This window comes from Lathamus discolor, chromosome 3 (genome assembly GCF_037157495.1).
Source record: "Lathamus discolor isolate bLatDis1 chromosome 3, bLatDis1.hap1, whole genome shotgun sequence".
In the NCBI taxonomy this organism is placed as follows: domain Eukaryota; kingdom Metazoa; phylum Chordata; class Aves; order Psittaciformes; family Psittacidae; genus Lathamus; species Lathamus discolor.
Genome location: NC_088886.1, coordinates 12,067,993 through 12,091,259, shown reverse-complemented (window position 1 = coordinate 12,091,259; position 23,267 = coordinate 12,067,993). Strand labels below are relative to the sequence as shown.

Here is a 23,267-nt window from a genome sequence, read left to right as displayed (position 1 = left end):
GCTGTGAAGACCCAGCTGCTCCTCGGGACTTGTGTGTTTTGGAGACGAGGTAGTGGGTTGGAGGAGGCTCCAGTTTCACTGCCAGAGCAGAGGATGGTGGTCCAGATCTGTGACCGTGAACTTGCCCAGACTCATACCAGCACCCAGGTGAGAGAAGCTGGGATGGAGAAGGGATCATCTGTCTGTTCCTACTGTCCCAGTTTGGTCCATCTCCAGCCCAGTGTGGGTCATGGCCAGACACCAGTGTGCTTCCTCAGGGCAAGCCAGCATGGGCAGCATGCCCAGCCAGGAGCCACGAGGAAGGAGGACAGTGACAGAGGCAGCGCAGCCCCTTGGCGTGCTCTCAGCGCTTCTCTGTTTCCCTCTTGCAAAGCCTGGGGAGGCGTTTCTGCTCTGCTCTAAAGCCGCGTTATGCCCAGGAGCAGCACCATGGGGAGGTGGGACCACAGCCCCCCCCCAGCCCTTGTCTTCTTTCTCTCTTCCAGGTCCCTGTCACACTCTCCCTTTCCAGCTCTCCCGGCGGCCCATGGCCCTCTCATCGAGGATTCATTGTCTTGTCAGCCTCTAGTTAGCCGGCATGCGTGCAAATCATAAATTACCCCGCCCGGGCCTCTGCTGTGCTTCAGCACAGACAAAAAAATTGCACTCCATCACCGTGTCTCCCGGCTTTTAGTGGTATTGATCAATGCTGCTCCCTTCCCGCCCCCCCCCCCCCTTTTCATTTTAACCGAGCCGGTTAAGTGCAGTATCTTATTTTGTGCTGGGACAAATGAAAAGAATATTAGCAAGGGCTGAAATATATCTCTTTTTTATCTCTCTGCTACTTTTTTATTGAATCTTTCTGAGTAGGTGGCTTTCCGCAGGATGACAGCCTCATGACAGGCTCCTCATTAGAGCCGAGACAGTAATTGTGATGCATTTCCCTGCGCGGCCTTTTCACTTCTCCCCCCCCACTTCTGCCTTTCCTCCTCTCTCCTTTTCCCCTGATTTGTAAAGTGATTGGATGTACAGACTCACTCAGTTTCTTAAATTATTGCCCAGCTCAATCCATCTTCCTCTGCCCTGTGCCGGGCGGCCGTGATCTCCGCAGATGGAGAGCTGGGGCCAGGATCATGAGCGGTGGGGTCGGATGCTCAGAGGGGCTCCTCACCTCTCCTTGCTGCTGGGCTGTCACCCGCCACAGTGCTGGACCCGACGGGACATGCAACAGCCTCTGAAGAGCACAGGGTGCTGTTTGAATGCACATCTTCACTGAGCAACCTTTGGGATCATCCCAACTGGTGTTAGCTGTGTGCCACCAGCACCAGTTTATACCAGTCCTCTCCAGTATGCAGGTAGCCTGGAGAGGCAGCCACAAGAGCAACTCTTTTCTTTGGGTGGAAATCAATATTTCAGCAAGCTTTTCTGCCTCAGATCCCTCTGTAGTTTTTTGCCTCAGGAGAAGCAGGTGCATTTTCTAAGCTGCTTGGTAGCCTGGGCACCTTAGCAGGGAATGGTGTCAGGGATCAGGCCCTTAAAGGGATGCAGGAGGCTGAGCTCAGCCGTTTGCTGCGCTTCAGTTTGCTCATGAGGTTGTAGAGGTCCCTCAGTCTGTCTGTCCCTCTGTGTGGTTTATATACCCCAGCTGGATAAAGTCTGCTGTCACTCATCCCTGGACAATCTAAGTCCAGCCTCTGCTGATGCCCTGTGGCAGCTCTGCGCTGTGACGCAGGAGTGAAAGAAGTGACTCCTCAAAAGCCTTTTCTTACTTGGAAAGCCACTTTTGCAGCCCGCTCCCTTCCTGCCAGCACAGCCCTCCAAAAGGCACACGCTCCAGGGCAGGACAGGTCTGCTCAGCACAGGGGCATCCCTTGGTGATCTGGATGCACTCTCTGCACTGTGGGGTGTTTGCAGAGTTAGGTTGTGCTGTGGATGCACTTGTGGCCAGACTACAGAATCACATACTTGTGAGGGCTGGAAGGCACCTCTGCAGATCATTTAGGCAGGGCCTCCTAGAGCAGGTTACACAGGATAGTGAACCCAGTCACAGCATGCAAACCTGGAATCACCTCATTGCCCATCTCCAGTCTATACATTGACCTGTGCAGAGCAAGTGCAGGAGAGGACAGATCCAGGGCACAGGGTGCTGGGCAGCACACTGAGGTCTGCATCTCATACAGCAAAGGTCTGCATCCCACACAGCCAAGGTCTGTATCACACAGCCAGCCAGGAGCCCACAGGAGGGGAAGGGGCTGCTGGACAGAGCAGGACATGTCCTGACCTCAACCACCTCCCTGCTGCAGGTTTTGGTGGGCCATGTGCCTTTTGGCCACAGTCAAAACCGTCAGGATCCATGGCAGTGCCTAGCAGCAGCACTGGGAGCACACCAGTAAAGAACAGGGAGACAGGAGAGTGATGAGCAACATTATTCCTGCTCTCACTTCGCCACCAAGCACTTTGTGCCTCTGCTGTTATTCCAGGGTGCTCTGCACTGACACATGAACCATCTCCACCTTCCTTGCCCCACTGTTGTCATCCTCCCCCAGCTGTGGCTGCCACTTACGGTCAGTGCTCTGTGAGCCCCGTCAGCTGCAGCGCGGGCTCGCCGGGAGAATAGCGAGCGTTTGGCTATTTCCAAGCTAATATGGGGCTTTCTTTGAATTATTGTTTTTTGAGCTGGAAGGAAAAGAGGCTTGTCACACGAGATATCTGCTATCAGTACACAAATAACAGCAAGCCCGTCATCGAATGGAAAATAATCGCCGCGGAAACCGAGTTGCAGAGGAGCCGGGAGGGATTATTACAGGCGCTGGCAGTGGCGATGCTGTCAAGGAGCCTGTGTCAGCACTTCCATTACCACCCACCTGGCTTCAGCACGGCCCCCGAAGCAGTGTGCAGGGCGCCAGTATGGGGTCATTTCTATTCAGAAGAGTTTCAGATCAACTGGCTTTGATTGGGTTTAAATGATGGAGTGTTTAAGAGGGAGAGAGAGGAAATAGGAGGGTGAGATGGAGGGAAGCATCTTGAAGGAGGGGGAGTTTGGTACCCAGACAAGTGGAAAATAGTTTGAGATGGGAGAAATCAAGAGATGGGAGAGAAGAGCTGGTCCTCCCGGGGGGCAAGTTTCAGATGGCCGTGAGGAAGGACAGTGTGAGGAGAAGATGACCTGAAGCCTGGGCAGATGCGCTGAGGTCTGCCCAGCAAAGGGCTCTCAGGAAAGGGCAAATGCATCCCCAGCAGTGGATCATGGGTCCATCTGTGCTCTGTACCTGCTGCCCCCGCCTGTGCCACTGGGGTGGCAGTCGCCGGGGAGGCACCTGCCTGGGCAAGAAGCCATCAGCAGAGCTGAGCAACTGCAATAAACAATTTATTCCACTCATTTGGCAACTTGCTGAGCTCTGGGCCTCACGCCTGTAAACTTCGCTCATTCAGAGTGACTTGGGAGCATCATTTGTTCTGTGCTGCGTAGTGAGGAGGAGCTGTATACATCACGTGCTGTCGCAGCTGTTCATGGGCTGGGTCCCTTTTTTCCTCACTTAAATACTCTCCAAAACAGCAGAACGGCTTGTGAAGGGTAAGCTTTCCCTTCCAAATGACCCGGCCCTGGCCTGCAAATACCTCCCGGTGCTGACAGCCCTCCATTCCAAGGCACAGAGATGGGGATGTCCTCACACCTACTGAGTGCCACGCTTGCATTCCTGGTACCTGAACACAGCTTCCAGCCTGGAGCCCAGGTCCCATTGGCAGTTGTTTTGCAGTGAATCCAGCCTGACTCAGAAGACTCGGGAGAACTGTTTTGGATCCATGTCAGTGTAATTGAGGAGGGCAGGATTTGGCCCTGGATCCCCAGCTGGGTCAGGCGGGTTCGGTTCAGTCCCCCCCCGAACTCGGATCTGTTTGCAGACACCCTCCAAAGGAGCCCGTGGACAAATTCCCCCATGCAGGGGTGCGTCTGCGCATCGAGCCCTCTGCTTTCAGAGCAGGAAATATTGGGTTTCAACACTTGGAGCTAAACATTTCCGCAGAGCCCAGGAGATGGTGCGAACAGCAGGAGCACCAAGGCTCTGCCTTTTCATCTCTCTGGCACTGGTGAGCAGGGGCTCGGCAGCGGGGGAGGCAGGCAGAGCCGAGGAGGGTAAACACTGGATCGGAGCCTACTGAGTAACCAGAGAGCAAGGGGAGAGAGAGGGGCAAAGAAAACAAAAACACAGCTGCCAAAAAACAAAAGCCTGAAAAGAGCCATTCAGGGTCTCCCAGGAGCGCGTTTGGCACAGGGCAGCAGTGCTCACTGCTGGAGCAGGCTCTGGTCCAGCCCGCTCAGGGATGTGGACCCTGGGCAAATCAAAGCTGCCTGCTCCCCCGAGCAGGGTAAGCATCTACACCCCAGCACCATCCAGCCATACAGAGTGCAGCATCCATTGCTTTTTAGTGGGTACCAGGATGTCCCTGCTCTGGAGAAGAGGGATGTATGCATCTCACTTCACCTTTGCATTCACAAACAAAAGCCAGGGGTTTGCAATGTGCATCCCACACTGCAGAGCTGGGTACCACTGCCCAGTATGAGACATCACAGTGTGGGATGTGCCAGGCTTTGGGGCACGCTGTGGATGCGGATGCTGCTGATCTGGGGAGACGCATCCCGCTGGCAGCCTCTGTGGCACTGCAGGATGCAGCAGGTTTCATGGACCTCAGGAGAGTTGCGTAGGTGTCCCACTGGCTCTGGATAAGATCCCTCCCTTCTGACTGTCACTTGCACTTAGCTTTGCTTCTGCAAAAGCATGGTTGTCAGCCCCTTGGGCCAGGAGCCAGCCTCCTTCTGCCTCCTGCTTTGCAATCTGTACATCAGGGACTTGGCTGCATGTCCAGGTCCCTGTTTTCCTGCCCCTCTGGAAGCCCTTACTCCAATGCAAGCACCAGCCTCCTGCACTCACTGGATCAGGGGATCATTCCTGACTGTCACAGGGATGTGGGGTGAGAGCTGTCATGTCCTTCCTTGGCAGAAATTGGTCACCATATCGTTGATGTAGTTGGTGGGTAAGGCCATTGCTGCTCATTTCTTCTGCTGGCCCAGGCTGAGGTTGGGAGTGGCCATGGAAGGCAGCAAAGCTCCTTCCCATGACCTGAGATCTCTACCCACTAAAATCCAGAGTCACCTCTGTTCAGGAGCATGCAGCACATGGAAAAGCCCTGAAGAACAAGCAGGGGGTGAGAACCTGGGTGTGCAGGAGGTTGAAAAAGGCACCAGCCTGTTGGAACTGACCTAGTCCCCAGGAGGGACCCCATCTGCGCCTGCTCGTCTAAGGCTGTCCATCCCAGCAATGGGGTCCAGGACACTCTGTCATCCCCTCCCTAGAGAGCAGAGACCTGGGGATGCTCAACCTCCAGTTTACCCTCTGGTGCTGCTGAGAGCATCCCTGCCCCACCACCCCAAGCTGTGGGTGGCAGGCAAGGGGCTCGCGGGCCCCACGGCGGTGGCCTGGGCCGGGAGCAGGGATGCGGTGCGGTAGGGCGGAGGGCAGCCTGTTTACCCATCCATCTGCACACCCCACAGCGGGGATCCAGCAGGATTTCCCGTCCGCTCAAAGGCTGCCTGTTTATTTTGGGAGGGAGACTCAGACAGTTCCATTGTTTTGCTGTGAAGTTGGGGTTATAAATAGCAGGTGGTCGGGGATGCTCTGGCGCTATTTTGGGCCCCCACTATACAAAAGTGGAAAAGCTCCAAGAGGAAGGTGGAATTACTGAAATGCCGACCTTTCCCGCAAGGGTCAGCAGGAGCCGGCTGTTTGGGTTGGGTTCTGGGCATTACTGAAACACAAGGGAAGGAGGAGAAAGGAAGGTGCTCCCAGTTGCATGGGATTCATGCTGTGTCCTCCCCGGCAGGAAGGTGGTAGGGATGAGGAGGTGAGGTGCCTGGGGTCTGCCCAGGAGCCATCAGGAGCAGCTCAAATCCAGTGGAGAGACCACCTGCATTTTTCCCTGCAAATGGAAGAGTTCCCAGTGGATGGAGAACGGGAAGGTAGAGGATGCCACATAGCAGTGGCCTGCCCCTATTTGTCCCTCATGCCTCCATTTCCAACCCCTTCTATAAGCAGGCTGAAGAAAAGGGCAGGTAACACCCCTCCAGCAGCCCCTCTCCTGCCAGGCCCGTACCGTGTCCTGCTGGAAGGCAAGGATGAGCCAAGGTGAACCTCAAACTTATTTCAGGCTCTTCCTCTCGTTAAATGGCGGTTACACAGTGAGCAGCAGGACCCAGTAAAGCCACTCACACCAATGTTTTATACTTCGAGAAGGTCTATTCCTTTAATGGGGATTCATTTAACTGGGCTCTGCCATCGTTAGGAGCCATAAAATGGCACCTTTTGGCTCCTGATTGGAAGGCCATGGTGCGCGCAGCCCCCTCGTATCCAGCGCCAGCTGCTTTATTGTGCATTACTGCCTCTCACTCGGATTTAACCAATTTGATCCATGTCTAATACATAAATAAATAATCCAGCGGGAGGGCTCACGTTGGATGACAACAGGCGGCTATAAAGCATGTTTCTCCCTGCCAGAGCCATCTGAACCAGGCTCCGCACGCCCTCTCATGAGCAGAGCTGCTAATACAGCTGGGAGAGGGGGGCCTGGAGACCCGCGGGCTCCTCTCTTTTATTGAAACTTCATTGTTTGCTTTAGAGTTTTATTTCATGTTAAATAGACGCTGTATATGCCTTACAGAGGGGGCAATAAAGTTTCTGAGCTGGAGGAAATTGGCTTCGGAGAGGGGATTGAACCAAGGAGATGTGGTTGGGGAGGGGAACAGCGGGAAGGATTTTCAGAGAGGAGGGTGTGAGGCTGCATCCTGCTTCCAGCTGGCCCCAGGGGCTTGGGATTGGAGACCACAGGCATCTAACCTAGGAACAGCGCAGCCCCAGGGTCCTGGGGCTCAAGCAGATGAAGGGTCCAGAGCTGCTGGTGGTGCGGAAAGGGCAGCCCAGGAACAAAGTGAGCACAGTGACCACAGGGACAGCCATGCTGAGCATCCAGACCTGCTCCCTGCCATCCACAGCCTGGCACTGCAAGGTCTCCTCTGCCTCCCAACCATGTGTGCTCATGGAGAATCACTCTGCCCTTCGTAGGGGTCATCCTGATCCACCTGACTTCAGGAGTGCTGAGGAGGATGAAGATGGCTCTTCTTGACTTGCTGTTATTAGTTCACAGGATCAGTGGGCAGTGCTGTGTCATACCGCCTTGCACCGCAAACTGGGAAAGCAGGGTTGCACAGCATCACTCCCAAAATGTGGCTCTTGCTGCTCTCCACATAAGACTGGAGAGCCCATAGCCAGAGATCGGATGCTCTCATGCCACTTGCTAGTCCCTGACCCAGGGAGTGTGGGACAGGGAGAGAAACGGGGCTATACCAGGAGAAAATTCCCTGGTTTCAGACCTCAGCTAGGATAGAGACCAGGGCAGAGCGCAGGCGGTGCTGACGGCAGCTGATCAGAGCTAAAGTTTCTTCCTTCTTTTCCTTCCCACAGGCAAAAAGAAAGCAACCTTGTTTGACAGCCAGGCTCCCATCTGCCCCATCTGCCAGGTCCTCCTTCGCCCCGGGGAGTTGCAGGAGCACATGGAGCAGGAGCTGGAGAAGCTCACCCAGCTGAACATCAGGTAAGCAGCTCCCTTGGGTCCACCAGCATCCCTGCTTAGCCAGCCAGGGTAGCTGTGGATGGCAGAGGAGATGATGGTACCCACAGCTACCAGATACGGGAGATTAAATGCTAGCCAGTGGGGCAGAAACATGTTCACTGCAATGGTAAAGCCAGGTAGAAATGGGTACAGACACCCACTTCCCTGCGGACATCACGTCGCTCACATCCCGTGATGGAGCAGGCCTGCAGCAATGGTGAGCACCGCCCCACAGCTGCCTGCAGCTCCCTTCAACTTTCCCCAGCACAGCAAAGTCCCCTGTTTAAAATAATAATTGCATTCTAAGTGCTAGCAGTTATTTAGGAAACGGCTACAGCCAAGGGCTGGCAGATCCCTGGCCCTGCCTCCATAAAACTCAGCAGCCTTGGAAAAGAACGTGTTTATTTCAATTATTAATGCATTCCCCGGTCATTAAAAGGTGAGGAAAGGAATCAAACTGCCGACTAGAAGCAAAGTTACGTCACCAGGTGGTAGGAGAGGAGGCAGAGTGCGTGTGTCAGTGTGTATGTGTGTGCCAGGGCAAGGGGGTGCATGTGGCTGTGCACAGTGCAGAGGATGCAGAATCCATCCCTGCCTGGCTTGGGTCTTCTTTTCAACTCAGCAACAGCCATTGCAGATGAAAGGACGAAGAGGGAGCCTCAGAAAGAGAGACCTCCCCAAATGCGTCCTGGCTGAGATCTCCCAAATCCAGCACCCACAGCCTCAGGCTGAGACCTGCATCCCCATTGCAGGCATTGCACAGGAAGATGGAGAAGGTGGGGGGGCCGTGGGGAGCAGGCAGCGCATTTATCCCCCGCGACACCCAGTCCTCCTGTGAGCGTAATTTATGGTGTAATTTGGGCTGCATCCAACTTAATAAAGGGCCACTGCAAATTAGTGAACAGGTTTAAATGAACAGAAGCAATTAGTGCTCGGAGGAGCCCATCAAAGAAGTTGGGCCAATATCAGAGTGAAACTGAAACCGCAAGCCAGGAGCGGAGGCTGGCTGGCGCGAGGCGGTGATGGGAAGGTGGCGTTTAATGGGAGAGGAAAGGAAACCCTAAATCATAAAGCATGACAAGGGCCATTGTGGGCCAGCTGACAAATGAAAAAGAATGGCATTATTCCTTTAAATAACAGCAGCAGTTAGAGAGGAGACAGCTCTCCCCAGCTTGCCCTCACTTCCCTGGCCCGCTCTGCTCGGCCACGCAGGCGGCGAAGAAGAATCAGAGGTCTTTATTAATTATTAAATAACGACTCCCTCCATAGCGTGATAGATAACGTTCAATCTAGTCGATGGATTCAGGCGATGGAGGCTAATCTGTAACACAGCAGCTCTGCACAGGGATGGTCTCTCCCAGTCCTGATGGAGGCCAGGAGGCAGCAGCAGGCAGGGTGGGCAGCAATAGCGGGCAGTGGGATGCGAGCAGGTCGAGGTCCTATGCGCTGCCTAGCTCTAGTGGGGCGGCTCAACCCAGCGGGTGGCCCCATCTCCCATTCCCCCACCTTTCCTGGCTGGAGGAGCCGGGAGCAAGAACACATCAACAAGAGGAGAGAGAAACTAATAATGATCTCAAATAACCCAATAAACATAAAAATAAAATGTAGGCCTATAAACATGACGGGCACCGGCAGCCCTGGCCGCTCCCTGCCAATACCGACTTGTTAGGGAAATGGCTGAGCAGCTGTTACTTATCAGTGTGATGGGGAGAAGCAAACCGGGGGGCTGCTTTCCAAGGGCCTTTTATTTTTCTTAATTTAAAGAGGATGCAGCCAATCATGGCTCGTGCTGTTAAGTTTTAATAAACCTTAATGATTTGCAACAAAATCATAAATTTCCAGCGCTCGGGGTAAGGAAGGCAGATCCCCTCCTGCCCGCTGAGCCTGCAGTAGCAGGGACTCGGTGGGTGACACAGCAGCTCCTGCCACGGCACCGGGGCTCCCCGTGTGCTGGGATTTCACCCAATGCAGCGTAGCCATGGGGCTGTGTGGTGGGTGAGCCAGATGAGGTGCTGCCAAAGGGCCAGACCAAGAGGGGAGAGGCTGGAGAAGGAGCTGCCCCACACCATTGACTCCGTTGGGTATTGAGCACTCACCAGGGGCTTTTGGGCATCGCCAGAGTGGGGAGCTCCGCATTGCTCAGAGGAGCACAGAGGAAGGCAAAGAGGAAAGGTGATTCCTCCAGGTCATCATAGGATCTTTTTGGGGCTGGGATACAAGGGAGCTGTAGGAGCCACCTGGATGATGCTTCCCCATGGTCACAGCTCACCGACAGCCTGGGGTCACAACGCACACACACCAACGACTGCTTGCTCAGCTGGTAGGATTGGTGTTTGCTATCTCACAGGGACAGGGACGGCGTTTCTTCTCCAAGAGCAGAGCTGGTGTGAACATCCTGGCTTGGGGCAGGGACATCTCAAGGTCAACCCAGCCGGAGCATCACACAGCAAGGCAGCAGGAGCCATGCTGAGCCACAGGGCGGCACGCACCCATGCCAAGGTGCTGTGCATGCCCTGGGGATGGACACTGGCCACTGGACCAGTGATGGACATCACTCAGAAGGATCCAACCCTGGTGCAGGGTGAAGATTTCCCTTGAAAAAGCAGACTTGAGTGGGAATGAGGGACTGAGTTTCTATCTCTGCTGCCTTCTTGGTGTGTCCAGTGTCCCAAAGAGAAGGAGAGACCTGCTGGTGCTCGCCCCACAGCTCCTCAACCCTGTGCGGGTCCAAGAGAGCCCCGTGCACAGCTCCGCTCAGTGAGGCAAGGCTCTCTGAATGCAAATTTCATTTCTGAGCCACTGGCGCTGTTTCAAGAGCCGGCAGCCTCCGAGCCCTTCTCGGTGTTACATATGTAACAGCCTCATTGAACTTGACATGTCAAATTCAGGCCATTTGTGCAAAATCTCCCTTTAATAATACCGTTTCATTTCGCTCAAATGAGACTTGAATGCATGTAAAATGGAAAAGGATATTTAAGCGCTAACATTAGGCAGATGTCTTGCCAGAGGCCGATTGAATATATGAGATTTTGAAGTGCTTAACACGTTTTCGGTGCTCCCTCTTAGAATATGTCACCTGGCTTTCTTTTTTCTCCCCCTCCTTTCTTTTTTTTCTCCCCCTCTTTAAGTGAAGGGTATAAATTGAAAGAAAACAAAACTACAAGCCTTGGGTTTATGGGGTTTAACTCTTGCCAGCCAAGACTGTTAGCGTTCCTCCTCCAAAGAGGAGCTCACCTTCACAGAGCCAAAGCACAAAGCGGCCCCATGGCACTGTGCAGGAGGGATGCTCTCCTTGCTCTGCATGTACAGCTCAGAGAGCAAAAGGCGCCGACCCCCAAGTGCTACCAAGGTGAAAATAAGAAATAATAACAGCAAACCTTTGTGTACAACGATGCTCTGTGCCCCAGCCAGGCTGGTCGCTGCAGCATACATGAATATTCCTGGCTTGTGTGCATGAAGCTTATCTGTGTGCTAGATGCAGGTCTCCTATCCTCACTCGATTTATATTCACTTGTTTTACACCTCACCCGTATTAAAGGCTTGCAATAAAGCACACTGAAACATGAGAGTCTCTGGAGCTGTCAGTGGCCCCAGCTCTGAGCTTTGGCCAGTGCTTTGCCTGCGCATGCATTTCCCCAGCCCAGGGCTACCCGGAGAGTACAGGCAGACACAGCGATTGAGAGCAGCACCCATGGGTGTCCCTTGGCACAGGCACACACACACACCTCCTTGTGTACATGGGAGTGTATTGCTGCATATGTCAATGCAGGTAAACGCCATGAGCAGAGGTGGTGGACCCCTAAACCTTGCCCACTGCTCCACAGGCAGTGACCAACCTGCTTATGGTGGGGAGGCTGGGTGGAGAAGGGGCAGGTCTGGGGCTATGGTTGGAGTTTGGGGTGGAGGGAAGATGAATTTGATGACAGATGAGGTGTAAGGGAGGCACAGTGGGAGCTGTGGAGCCCGCTTCAGCTGATGGCCCCTCATGGGCCCACGGTGCTTTCCAGGGTTTGCGGAAGAGGCATTTATTGGCCATTCAAAAAGCCTCAGGAAGTCACATTACAAATATTACAGTTGCTGAGTCAAGCACTTGAAGGTTAGGAATGTGCCTTTGGACACCATGGTTTTAATAACACGATGCTCTGTTCTTCAATATGCAGAGCGCTCTTTAAAATATGCATTTGGCAGGGGGCATTTTTACCTCCCTGTGTGACAGCTAACAGTTTCTTCCCTGCGTTGCCTTGCTCCTAAGCAAACCTATGCTTCAGAACTGTGATTTCACCTCCCCAGAAGAGTGAGGTGCAGAGGGTATAGCGGTGAGTTGGGCCATGCCAACTCTGCTCCTGCTTTTGCAGGTGAAAGATGGTGCAAGCACAGACAAGACTATCTCAGCTGTTTGCCTTATTTAAAGGGGTTTCTTAGCTCAGCAGATGTAGCCAGCAGTATCCCCGTGCGATGTAATATTACCTGTGCCTGTGCATCCCAGAGATGGGCATGGTTGTGCTTCCCCATTGCCTCCATGGATGGATATGCTTGGTTGGGAAATGGGGGGTGATGCTGTTCTCACAGTGCCCCATGGCTGTGAAAACTCTCTCCTTCTTCACTTTTCTTCCTTTCCCTCCTCCACATTGAATAGCTAACCTGAGTACATTTGTGTTTTAAAGCCCATGCCCACCAGTTGGCTGTTCCCAGCATGGGCTAGTAGCTCTCATTGCTCCTTGCCACTGTGCTGCGAGCATGGGGATGCATCCCTGTGCACTCAGCATCTAGGGAGCTACTAATTCCTCCTAATGACCTCTCTGGTGTGTCTTCTGATTCTCTGATTGGGAAACATTTCCCAGAAGACAGAGGGCACCAGGGTCTCTCACCTTGGTGCAAATGGAAAGTGCTACAGGCAGTTTTCTGGTGACCTCAAAGATGCTGTCATGAAGAGGGAACCAAATAGTACCAGGGAAAGGAGGGCAAGACGCAGTGGGAAGTCCTGTTTCAAAGCAGGTGAGATGCCCAGATGGAAGATTTAGCTTGGCTCTTGCAGCCAGCTTTGGTTCATATCAGAGGAAAAGAGCCAACCATGAGATCGTGGTGCCCTAGCTCCTGTAGCAGCAATCAGTGCACCTCTGCCCAGGCTTAAATCTTCCTTCAGCAACGCTCTTAAGATTCTTTTCCCTCATTTGCATGTGTGCTCTTTTCCTCTCAGCAGCCTGGGCTGTAGCAGAAAGTGCTGCCTCAGTCCCTGGCACTGCACTGAGCATCCTCACTCTGCTCGGGGGGGCTTCAGCTCGAGGCTTCTTTATGTAGATAGGAACAATGATAGCTCTCCTCAGCGAGCAGAAGCAGCTCTGGACATGGTGGGATAAGGAACAGAGAGGAAGCTGGTGATATAGATAAAACATGAAGGCTATAGGACCTTGGGAGATGGCCTGGTCACCCCAGGCAAGGTCCCTGTCCTCGAGAGATGTCTCCAGACATCTAGAGATGCATGCTGGATTTCACATCCTTTCACAGGTTGCTTTTCCAGTGTTCCATGGACTTTCTGGCTAAAGTCATCCTGTGGTAACCACCCAGAGTCTGCACCAGAGACTCCTGCTGATGGACAAGGAGAGAACAACACAATCCCTGTGGTCCCTCTATGCCCAAATGACAGGGGCTCTCTGCATTACTCCCCATCAGAATAAGGACCGAGAGCAAGTTATGAGATGTGTCTCATACAGCTCTCCTCCTCAGGGCGCCCTGTCTTTAAATACAGCTGCTCCTCACACTGCCCCAGGCAAGGGCTTGCTTCATCTCAGTGGAATCTGCTGAGCGCTGCATTGTCCCAAAGGGCCCTTGGAGGAGACCTTCCTGGGGCTGGGGGAGCGGGTGTTCTGGGAAGGGCGAGCGGCCACGCTGCCAGGTCCAGCAGGATAAATGGAGTGTGTAAAACCCGAATTAGCTCTGTTGTCGTGTGTCACACCAGGGTCATGGCTCTCGCCTCAGGTCTCCTTGATTTATGCCTGGGGACTTTAACTTGATGGCCAGGTACTTGCGCACACTTCTTGTGCAGCGAACACTGCAAGAGCCCCAGCATCCGAATGAGCGAGATTAGAGACAGTTTTGAGCGAGAAGGCTTTTTTCCCAAAGCTCCACTGAAATACATGCTAATTCTCTTCCCTGCGTGTGGTAGCCACCTCCAAGCACTCCAGAGAGGGCAGGGAGCCCTGTCCAACAAGTGAGATTACAACCAGTGAAAAGCAAGCACTGCAACCTCCCGCTCCTCAACTTCATCCTTTTCATTCCTTCTTTTTCCCCTCTTCTCTCTCCACCTTCTTCTTTTCCTTTCTTCCTTTTCTCCCCCTTTTCTTCCCCCCTCCCTCCATCTCTCCCCACCCCCCGGTATCGAGGCGACATCTCCAAGCCAAGTACTTTTAATTTCGCCCGTGGCCCTTGCTGACACGGTGGATATGCACAGCAAGTTAAATTCCCGCCTGATCAATAAAGCAGAAGCAGTGTGTCCGACTGGTCGATATTTTTTTATCTGTCTTCAGCCCAGTCCTGCTGATGACAGCCCCCTGCACTTCAGCAAAGGCACTCAAGGGCATCGGGCTTTGGCAACACAGCTCTTTTCTTTTTTTTTTATTATTTAAATTAAAAAAAAAAAAAAACTAGATGCCTTAAAAAAAAAAAAAAGTTCACGGAGTTTGGCCTTTGCTTAATAACGTTTTATGATTTATCTTAATTTTTAATTGAAAAAAATTTGCGAATTAATTGATTTCTGGGACTTGCCAATTAACATTGTAATTGGGTGCGTGATAAATTCCGAGGGAGCATCATTTTTCTCCCTCTCCCCCTTGTCACTGAGAAGGGGAATCGTGAGGGCAACGGCTTCCTCTCCGTGCGCCCCCCGCTCCTTCCTGAGGTGCCGCTGCCCTCCTTCCCCCTTGCCACTGTGTCTTAAGGAAGGAACAAGAAAGCTAATAAAGTCGTGTTATTAGAGTCTCGCCAGAGGTGACCCCTCAAGGCATAAATCCAGGCCGGGGAGATGGTGGGGACAGGTACTATTAAGTGCCTGACAGCGCTTTGCAGGGCGGGACTGGGTACCTCCCCTGCAGCATCCTCTCCTCAGGCCATAGGGAAGGTGTCCAGCCAGCCTGGGGCTTTCCTGGAGGGCTCTGACACCCCTCAAGCTGTTCAACCAAGTGATTCATTGCCTGTGATGTCTCCCTGACGCTCTCCCCATGTGTGAGTCGCAGTACTCATGAGCCTTCACACAATGCCTGGCTGCTCCTGGGACAGACCCAACTGTGGCACCAAGCATCGGTACCCAAACGGCTGCTTCTCACAGCACATGCAGCATCCAGGGCTTGTCCCACAGCCAACGTCCCCCAATAAAACCAGGCTACTGGGGCAGGCTGGAGCTTGGGAGCTGCTGCTTTGCTCTGGGGACACAGAAGTGTTATTTGCACCCTGCTCTGCCCCCAAGCACCCCAGGGAGAGAGTCCTGCCTCACAGCAGCAACAGAGCATCCCATGCCACATGGCAGAGGTGTTCAGAGTAGGACTTCAGCTCTGGGATCATGGCGTCCAGATTCAGGCACGGACACATCTCCAGCTGCGTGGGAAGTAGCATCACCTAAAGCTTTCTCCATCAGTGTGTCAGGTGTAAATGAAACACGCTCTGTCACTAGAGACACCTGCCTGGAAGTGTCAGCATCTTCACAATAGCTGAGCAGGATGTCAGAACAGGGTGATGTCCCCATGTGGGGTGCAGAAAAATGGTTGAGCTGGCTGCTGATAAAACGAGGAGTGAGGCAGGGCAGGGAGAGAGAACAAGCCACATCTAGGGACTGAGGTGGGGAATGGAAATAACAAGTAAACTAAAGGGTGCTTGGTGTCTCTAGTGCTTCTCCCACCCACTTCACGTGCTGGTGTTGTCCCAAAATCAGGGTTCTTCACCTGGTGTGCAGAGAGCCGCATAACACACAGGAGTTGAGATATTTGTGTAGCATCACCTCACGGCAGTCAGCTCACGTGTCCCATGCACTGTCTAAAGCCCATGAGTTTGGATGGGCCTTCACTGTGCTGTCCTGCAGCACCCACTGCACCTCAGTGTGTGCAGGGGGTGAAGGTATCAGCCTGGTGGAGCCACAGCTCTCCCCACCAGCCAGGACACCAGAAAGGCCAGGATCAGCCCAGCTCTATGTCTGCCAGTGGCAGGATGGGGGAATGGAAGGAGATTTATGAGGAGTGGAGTCTGTTTATTATCCAGCAAATGTGGTGCTGCTGATACCATGGATTTATCCTCTTTCATCCCCCCTCTGATTTGTGTCCCCGCCCCTCACTGTGGCAGATTAATCACGGACAGAAAGGGAAGAGAGACCCTCCAGCTTCTTCCTGTGCACTCAGAGGGTAGCAGTGACAGCACCCTGGACCCTTCATCCACAGCTTCTCCAGTGGAGAAAGCACAAGCCATACAGCTGCCTGTCCTGCTTAGAGATGCCCCATTCCTTTCCTCCCATGGCAGATGCCAGGGAAGGCAGAGGCTGCTGTCCATTGGTGAGAGCACTTCTCACGGATCAGGGCTTTCAGGGTAGCACAGCGGCTGAGAAAATTTGTGGGTTATGTATCCCCTCATTCCTGCAGTGCCCTGAAAGTGCCATGAATGTTCCTACAAGTGCTTTCAGACCCGCGATACCCACAGCCCATTCCCTGACTCTGGGACATGGGTTTGCAGGATGGGGTTTGGCACCTCAGAGAGCAAAGCCTTCCTCTGCTGCGGAATCCCTGGACAGCAGGAGCCCTGTAAAGGGATACATGGAAACCCAAGGGTGAGAAATAAATCTTCGGTCAGTTATTTGCCCTGCAGCGATGTATGCCTTCTGCAGAGCCTCTCCTGAACTGCCACGTGAGCTGGGAATAATTAAACAGCCATTACAGCCACAGTAGCAAAGAGCCCCCCAGATCAATCTAATGCATGACCTTTCCCTCTGACTTTCCTTTTTATTTTTCCAGCCACCTTCTTTTCAAATAGTGGGAGAGAAATGAAACAGCCTTCCCACCCCAGCCTCCTGCTTCATCCCAAGACCACCGCATCCTCACCCAGAAACCTATCGCCTGCTCTGAGTGGGGTCTCCTGGCAGGGGTATGGAGTACCAAGGGTTGATAAAGAAAATGCAGCAGGGGAGAAAGAGCCAGGGGTGTGAATGGGACAGAGCAAATAGTGCATTTTAGCAGAGTCAGGTCATGCCACAGTGTTTTATGATCTGGCTTCATTTCTGCTGCAGCTTCATGTCTTTGAGACAGGCAGGTGGCAGTCCTGCAGGGTCGGGTTTGTCACAGCTGACCATGTTGGTCTCACAAATGCTGACTGGGGGAGCACTTGGGAAGCACTGCATTGTAGGTGCAGAGTGTTTCTGCCCCTGACTCCAGCATCTTTGGCAATCTTTACCATTGCTCAGCCCCTTTCCCCATCACGGGGTGCAGGTGATGCTAAAAGAGCCACAGCAGGTTAAAAACCCCAGCACACTTCCCCTGACAGCACAGATCATAACCAGCCGTGCTGGGCACTGTCACCTGCAGCTGGGTGAGGATTTGGCCTCACGTAGTTAAATAAAAAAATCAAACTCCTATTTCCTTATTTGGGCTTCAAGTGACACCTCTGCTTATTTAAACCGGCGTTCACAAAAACCCAATTCCCTCCTTACCCAGTGACTGCTTATTTACAGCTGGCGCTGCCATCCACATGGCTCTGCCGGAGGCTTGCTTTGCTGCTGGGGCTCCCATCCCAAGGCTGCGTGTTCAAGCCACAAGTCCTGCAGCTAAAAGCAAATTGTTTCCACTGGGCTATTATTTGTTTTAAGAAATACATCAGTTGGCAGCAGCTTGTAGAAACCTTTTGGCTCTGTAGAATCTCATGTGGGAGCCGCTGCATGTGCTCTGGCTGGTACCCATCAAATCCAGAGGGCTGCTGGGAGTTGTTGTGTGGAAGAATTGCAGAGCTGGAAGACACCAGCTGCATGGTAGCAGCCCTCTTACCACCTCTTTACACCTTTTCTGGCCGCAATGTCATTAAGGGATGAGCACAAACATCTGTAGCTGTCCAAGCTCAAGGAACTTCTCTTGCAGTTGTTATTAATTACGTGCAGGGAGTGCTGCCAGAGGGTGGCTGCTATGCCAGGTACTGAGCTGAGCCCTTTCTTGATGGATGCTCATCATAAGCCCTGCCTTGCCTTGAGTGGGGGCTTTGCAGAAATCTTATTTTAACATGCTTGGGGAGCCTAAGCAGCTGTGGTGGGCTGAAGTGCAGCATCAGAGCTGTTTCTGGCCTTACTGGTGCACTGAGATTCCAGGCAAGCCCCATCACTGTACTGTACTCACATTTCCCCTCTGAGCATATCTCTCTTGGTCTTCTCATTCAGGCTGTAGTCACAACTGTAACACAACTTTCCAACCCTTGCTCCGGGATGCTGCAGCGATGCCCTGGTGCAGATACTCTGTGTGCATTGCAATGAGCACAGAGGAGGAATGCTCCCGCCCCGGCTTCCCTGGGGCAGCTGCCTGACACCAGCCTTCTGCCTGGGCTGGGGGTGAGTGACAGCCCTGCCTGTGCATAGTGGGTTCTGGCAGCAAGAGCAGACCTTGGGTCATGCTCCTCCGCCTGGCAGCTGATAGGGGGGAGCAGGGCTTATCTTGCTTGTCTCCACACTTGGGCACCCAGAAAACTTTCCTTTGGAGGAAAGCTGAGATTCCAACACAATAAGGGATGATAAGGGACCACTCCTTGCATGTTGCTTCTTTTCTTTTCCTATGGCAAGTATACCCCAAAAGACATAACAAAAAAAACGGACTTTAGAAGGCCATTGTGTATAACAGCAACCATGGCAGGGGTAGAGAAACACTAAGACTGTGGGTAAGAAGGACACATATTTGGTGTGCTGAGCTACCCTTTTCCTTTGCGACGTCATGACATATAGACTGGGTCTGAACAAACCCTTGGGTCTCATTCAGGGAGATGCGAGGGGATTCCCATTTGCATCTGGGGATGCTCCTAACCAAATCTCTGCCTCGGGTTAAAAGACATCTGCATGTCTGTGATGTACCCTGAGTCTTGCTTTCATTGTGGAGGGTCTTGCAAAGAGTAAATGATCCTCTTAAAGCCGATGTGCCCTGGAGGAGCACTTCAGAGGAGTGATGGGTCCCTGGTTGACACCCGATGGCACTTGGGGACGTGGCCATGCAGCTCCCATTAAGGGTGATGCAGCTGCAAGGATGGACAGAGCCCTCCAGCAGCACCAGAGCAGGGACCTTGTTTTGTCCTCACAGAGGTGTAGGGCATCCAAATGCATGGGGATGCCCAAATGCACGACCAGAACTTGTGTCTCAGCCCCAGGAAAGGGAACCAGCAAGGAAGCAGCCTTATATCACTTGGAAATGCGCAGTTGTCAGGAGAGAGAGAAGGAGGTTGCCCAAATTGCTGGGTCTTTCCAGGGCATTTCTTGTCATCTTTGGTACTTTGGGGGTTGCCTAAAAGGGAAAGAAGTTGTTTTGTTGTAATGAACTAGATAAACAATTCCCCAAATAGATTAAAACTAACTGTAACTTAGAAAAGCGGGTAGTAATTATATTTTATTAGCTAGCAAAACACCATTTTTTTATTTCGTAGGATAATTCTGTGTAAATCACCTTAATTAGAAGTGTCAGGCGAGCCCGTGAATATCGTACTTAGCAACTAATTTCCTATGTACAGGTTATAATTTAAAACACATGGATCACTCGCCGACTGGAAATATGCTAGCCATGAAATAATGTGGGGAGTGTTGGGGTTATTACTATGTAAATGTGTAATCATTTCAGACCACTGAAGCCTGGCTGGGTGATTAAAGAGAATCCCAAGGTCTCCAAAGATTGTGCTGTCTGCAAGGGCCTAGAGCGAAAAAACTTTAAAAGGCACCAAAAAGTGTTTGAACTTTAAAGGTCTTGATTTCCCTTTTACCATTTTTAATTTGTCTGCGGTGTTTATGGAGGGGAAGGTCTCTCTTTGCTGACGGCCTTTTGATTCTCAGCCCGCTGCCAGCATCCGTAAGAGGTGCGGGGGGCTGCAGCCACTGTAATTCAGGGGGTTGCTTAGTGGGATGGAGGAAAGCACCCTTATACTCCAGGGTCTTGGGACTTGGATGACCGGGGCTTGTGCCTATTCCCGACCAGTCTCTATAAATAAATAAAAACCAATTGCAACCTCTTATTCATAAGACTGGGGATAAATTGCAAGGAGGGGGTGGTTCTTAATAATCCTACAAATATAGAATAAAGTAAACTTTGTCAAGTTATCTAAATCAGTCCTCTTCCTTATCTGTCCCAACAGCAGAAACTTGGCCTTCAGCTGACCAAAGAAACTCTCATCATGGAAACTGCAGTTTCCTGGCACAAACACCATTTCTGGGAGGAATTAATGAGATTCTTCCTCTTTCCCTCGAAAAGGAATAATTTTAAACACCTTTAACAAGAAAAGGGAGGAAATGAGTTGGTTTTTTTAACCTGGTGTTTGGGTTATAAAAGGAAAATAAAGTTGTTTCACACTTTGGGTGATTGAGGGATTCAAGGTAATGCTGGAGATGGGGAGGGGATAGAAATCTTTCCCATCACACGCATTTGGATGCAGGCTGGAGCTGGTGCCAGGGCTGCATCTCAGGGGACAGCAGGGACTGACTTTGCCCTGTGCTACCTCCTGAGAGCAGGGCAGCAGAACCGCACCCTCCAGTAAGCATCCAGCAGCACATTCCCTCAGGGAAGCAGGGTTATGGAGGAGGTGATTCCCCAGGCTGTGATCCCTGGTCCCCAGGAACCGCAGCCACTTGCTCCAGGAGCAGAGCTGCAGCATTTGGGGTGACCTGATGGCAACGGATAACTGCGTGTTTCCCCCCATTTTGGGATGGGGGGGTGAGGGCGGTGGCGCTGGGAGAGGAGGGAAGCCATAGCCCTGGGAGAAAACACCTTCCTCCATCCCTGCTCATTTCATAACACCCAGCCATCTGCCAAATCAAGGCAGATTAAAGCCAGCCAAATTCAATTTCTCCCTGCTGGCACTGCAGCTCGGCATCTGGGGCTAAAGTGTCCCCGACAAAGCGAACATGACAGGCACATTGCTTTTTTGTCACATCTAGTACCGTGTTGATCTTCTAAAAGTCTCATAAAAATTTATTGATGTCTCCCATATTGCTGTGATTGAGAAGAAAGGAGCACGGGGCGTGCGGAGCCGGGCGCGCGCGCGCGGGCGAGCGTGTGTGCGTGTGTATATTAATGTTTCTGAAGTAGATCTGATTTGATATGTCTTGTTCTATTGTCAGCATCTGTTTAGCGAGGCTTTTTAATACTTTCTGGCTGCCGATCACTCATCCTTAGCCTGGGATGCAGGCTTGCATACAAATTTTGTTATTAAACACAATTCCATTCCCCCCGCTTCCTTCCCCAGCCTCCCCCCTCCACACACCCACCCATCCATCATCTCCCCGGGGCTATGGGGAGCTGGGAGCCAGCCACCCCACCGGCATGCACTTACAAGCCCAAGCACCGGGCTTGGCAACATATTTCAAGAGCCTTTTGCCTGCTGCAGGTGCTTTGCATTGACAAATCGAATCATGGGGAAATAATTTATTTCCTAATGCTGTTTGCAGCATGTTAGCAGGAGAATTTACATGAGAGAGATTACTTTAATAACCAAAAAATTACAGTGCAGGCCTCCCTGCCATGTCGGCTTTGATATGTAATTGTTTCAAGTTTAACCTGTCTGGAGGGGGGGGAAGGTGTTATTAAATCTATAGCATCTCCCGCTGGCGAGGGCAGGCGAGGAGGAGCAGCGTGGCGGGGACCTCCTTCCCTGCTAAATGGGGAACAAGCTGAATTAACAAATCACTCCATCCTCCGGCAGAGCTGCTGCCCCCATGCTGTGGTCGGGGCTGGGAGGATCTTCCTTCCCTTGCTCCTATGCCGATTCCATCTCCTTCTCTTTCCTTCCCTCCTTTTTTTATGGTGCCTGATCTTCTGCTCCCCTCTCCTTGGCTTCCTTCCCTGTGCCCCTGCAGGCTTGATCCCATTTTCCCCAGGGCTGGGAGAGCAGCTGTGCAATACCCCAAGAAGGGGGAAAGTCAGGATTTGACTCTGCATTGTGTGTCTGGGTTTTGGAGGTCCCACTTGTAGGACCATTTTATGCCAGCTGGAGAAACAGTCGGAGCTGTCCTCCTTTCCGTGCGCCTCTGGTCAGGGTGAGATGGCTTTCCTTGGTCTGGGGAAGGAGAGACCTTGTGAGATCCCTCAAAGTGCTCCCCCATTGCCCACCACAGCATTTCAATGACTCTGATCCCGTTCTCTTCTCTCTTGGCAGCAAGAGCTCCATCCTGAAGGATGCCATGGCAGCGGGCACTCCCAAGGTAAGTGAGAACAACTCAGCACGCTTTCTTCCCCCAGAGGGATGCTTTTTACACCCCATCACCTTCCCAGCCTGCTCCCTGTATTGCTATTCGGTGTGTCCCAGGAAGGTAGCCACACTATGGGGGCCAGTGCTGGGAGAAGCTGCTGTCCCATTCATCCGCTGGGCTGGAGCAGCCAAGTACCCACACGCGGCTTTCTCATTCCCCATGAAGCCAGGGGACGGCAAAGCTGAAGGGCCCAGTGGACTCATGGACTCCAGATTGTGTCTAATGACAGCTAATGAGAGCTGATCACACACAGGTTGAGCTCAGCCTGGGAATTCACGTGCAGGAGCTCCTGGAGCCAGAGCCATATGCCAGCTTTGGAAGAGGGGAGTGGGACTGTTTCAGGGGAGCAAAGCACACCTGAGGAGGAGCCCAAACCACTAAAAGATGCCATCCCGGCTGCATCCCCCTCCCCAGGACCCACTTCCCATCCACTTGGCTCAGAATGCAAAAATGCAAAATGCACAGAGCATCGTGGCATCACTGCGGAGGGCATCAGTCACTAATTAGTATTGCCCTTAGCTGGACTTCATAGGAGAAGGACCAGACCTTGGGCAGGAAAGTGCGTGGTAGGGAGCACTGCAGGGCAGCTGGGCATCGCACAGCCTCTGGAAACCACGCTGTGCCCCTCAATGAGGGCAAAAGCAAGTGGTCCAGGCTCTCTTACCCTTCTGGTCACAGAGTCCAAGCAGTTTGAGGCTGCTTTGGGATGTTTCAAACAAGCTGGAAAGGGCACTCACAAAATGAAAGCAGCCGGGCTGTGCAAGTTTCCCTTTCCCTCCTCATCAGGTCTGGGTGTAGATAACTCAACAACCCCAAACACATCACCTGCGAGGGAGAAGGATGGCTAGGAAGACAGATAGCTGTTTGGAGGGAAACACAGCGAGTGACTGACAGAGACCAGATAAAGAAGAAGGTCCATCTCGCGGCAGGGCCGGGCTTTTGAAGTTTCCATTGACAAAGAATCCCATTTGCCTTGAGCAAGGGGATTAAACTGGGACTGGAGTGTCGTTCTATGTAAAAGAGATCAATCGTCCTCTGTCACCACATGGATCTTTTTCCTTTGCCCGTCACGTCTGGGGCTAAGAACATTAACTTCAAGAAGCCGGGAGAGCAGGGAGGGAGAGGGTGAAATCAAGAAATCTTTCATTCCCTTCTCAGAGAGCTTGAAAGCCTCTCAGCC

At 52.4% G+C, this 23,267-nt stretch overlaps 1 protein-coding gene across 7 annotated transcripts in view; it reads left to right on the top strand.

Moving 5' to 3' along the window:
- The window catches only part of RNF220 (ring finger protein 220), a 223,677-nt gene that overhangs the window by 129,220 nt on the left and 71,190 nt on the right, over positions 1–23,267 (top strand). For all 7 annotated transcript variants that reach the window (XM_065673524.1, XM_065673519.1, XM_065673522.1 and 4 more), the window contains 2 exons: positions 7,494–7,623; positions 21,994–22,039. In XM_065673524.1, coding sequence (XP_065529596.1) covers positions 7,494–7,623; positions 21,994–22,039 — 176 coding nt within the window. The remainder of the gene's footprint in view (positions 1–7,493; positions 7,624–21,993; positions 22,040–23,267) is intronic.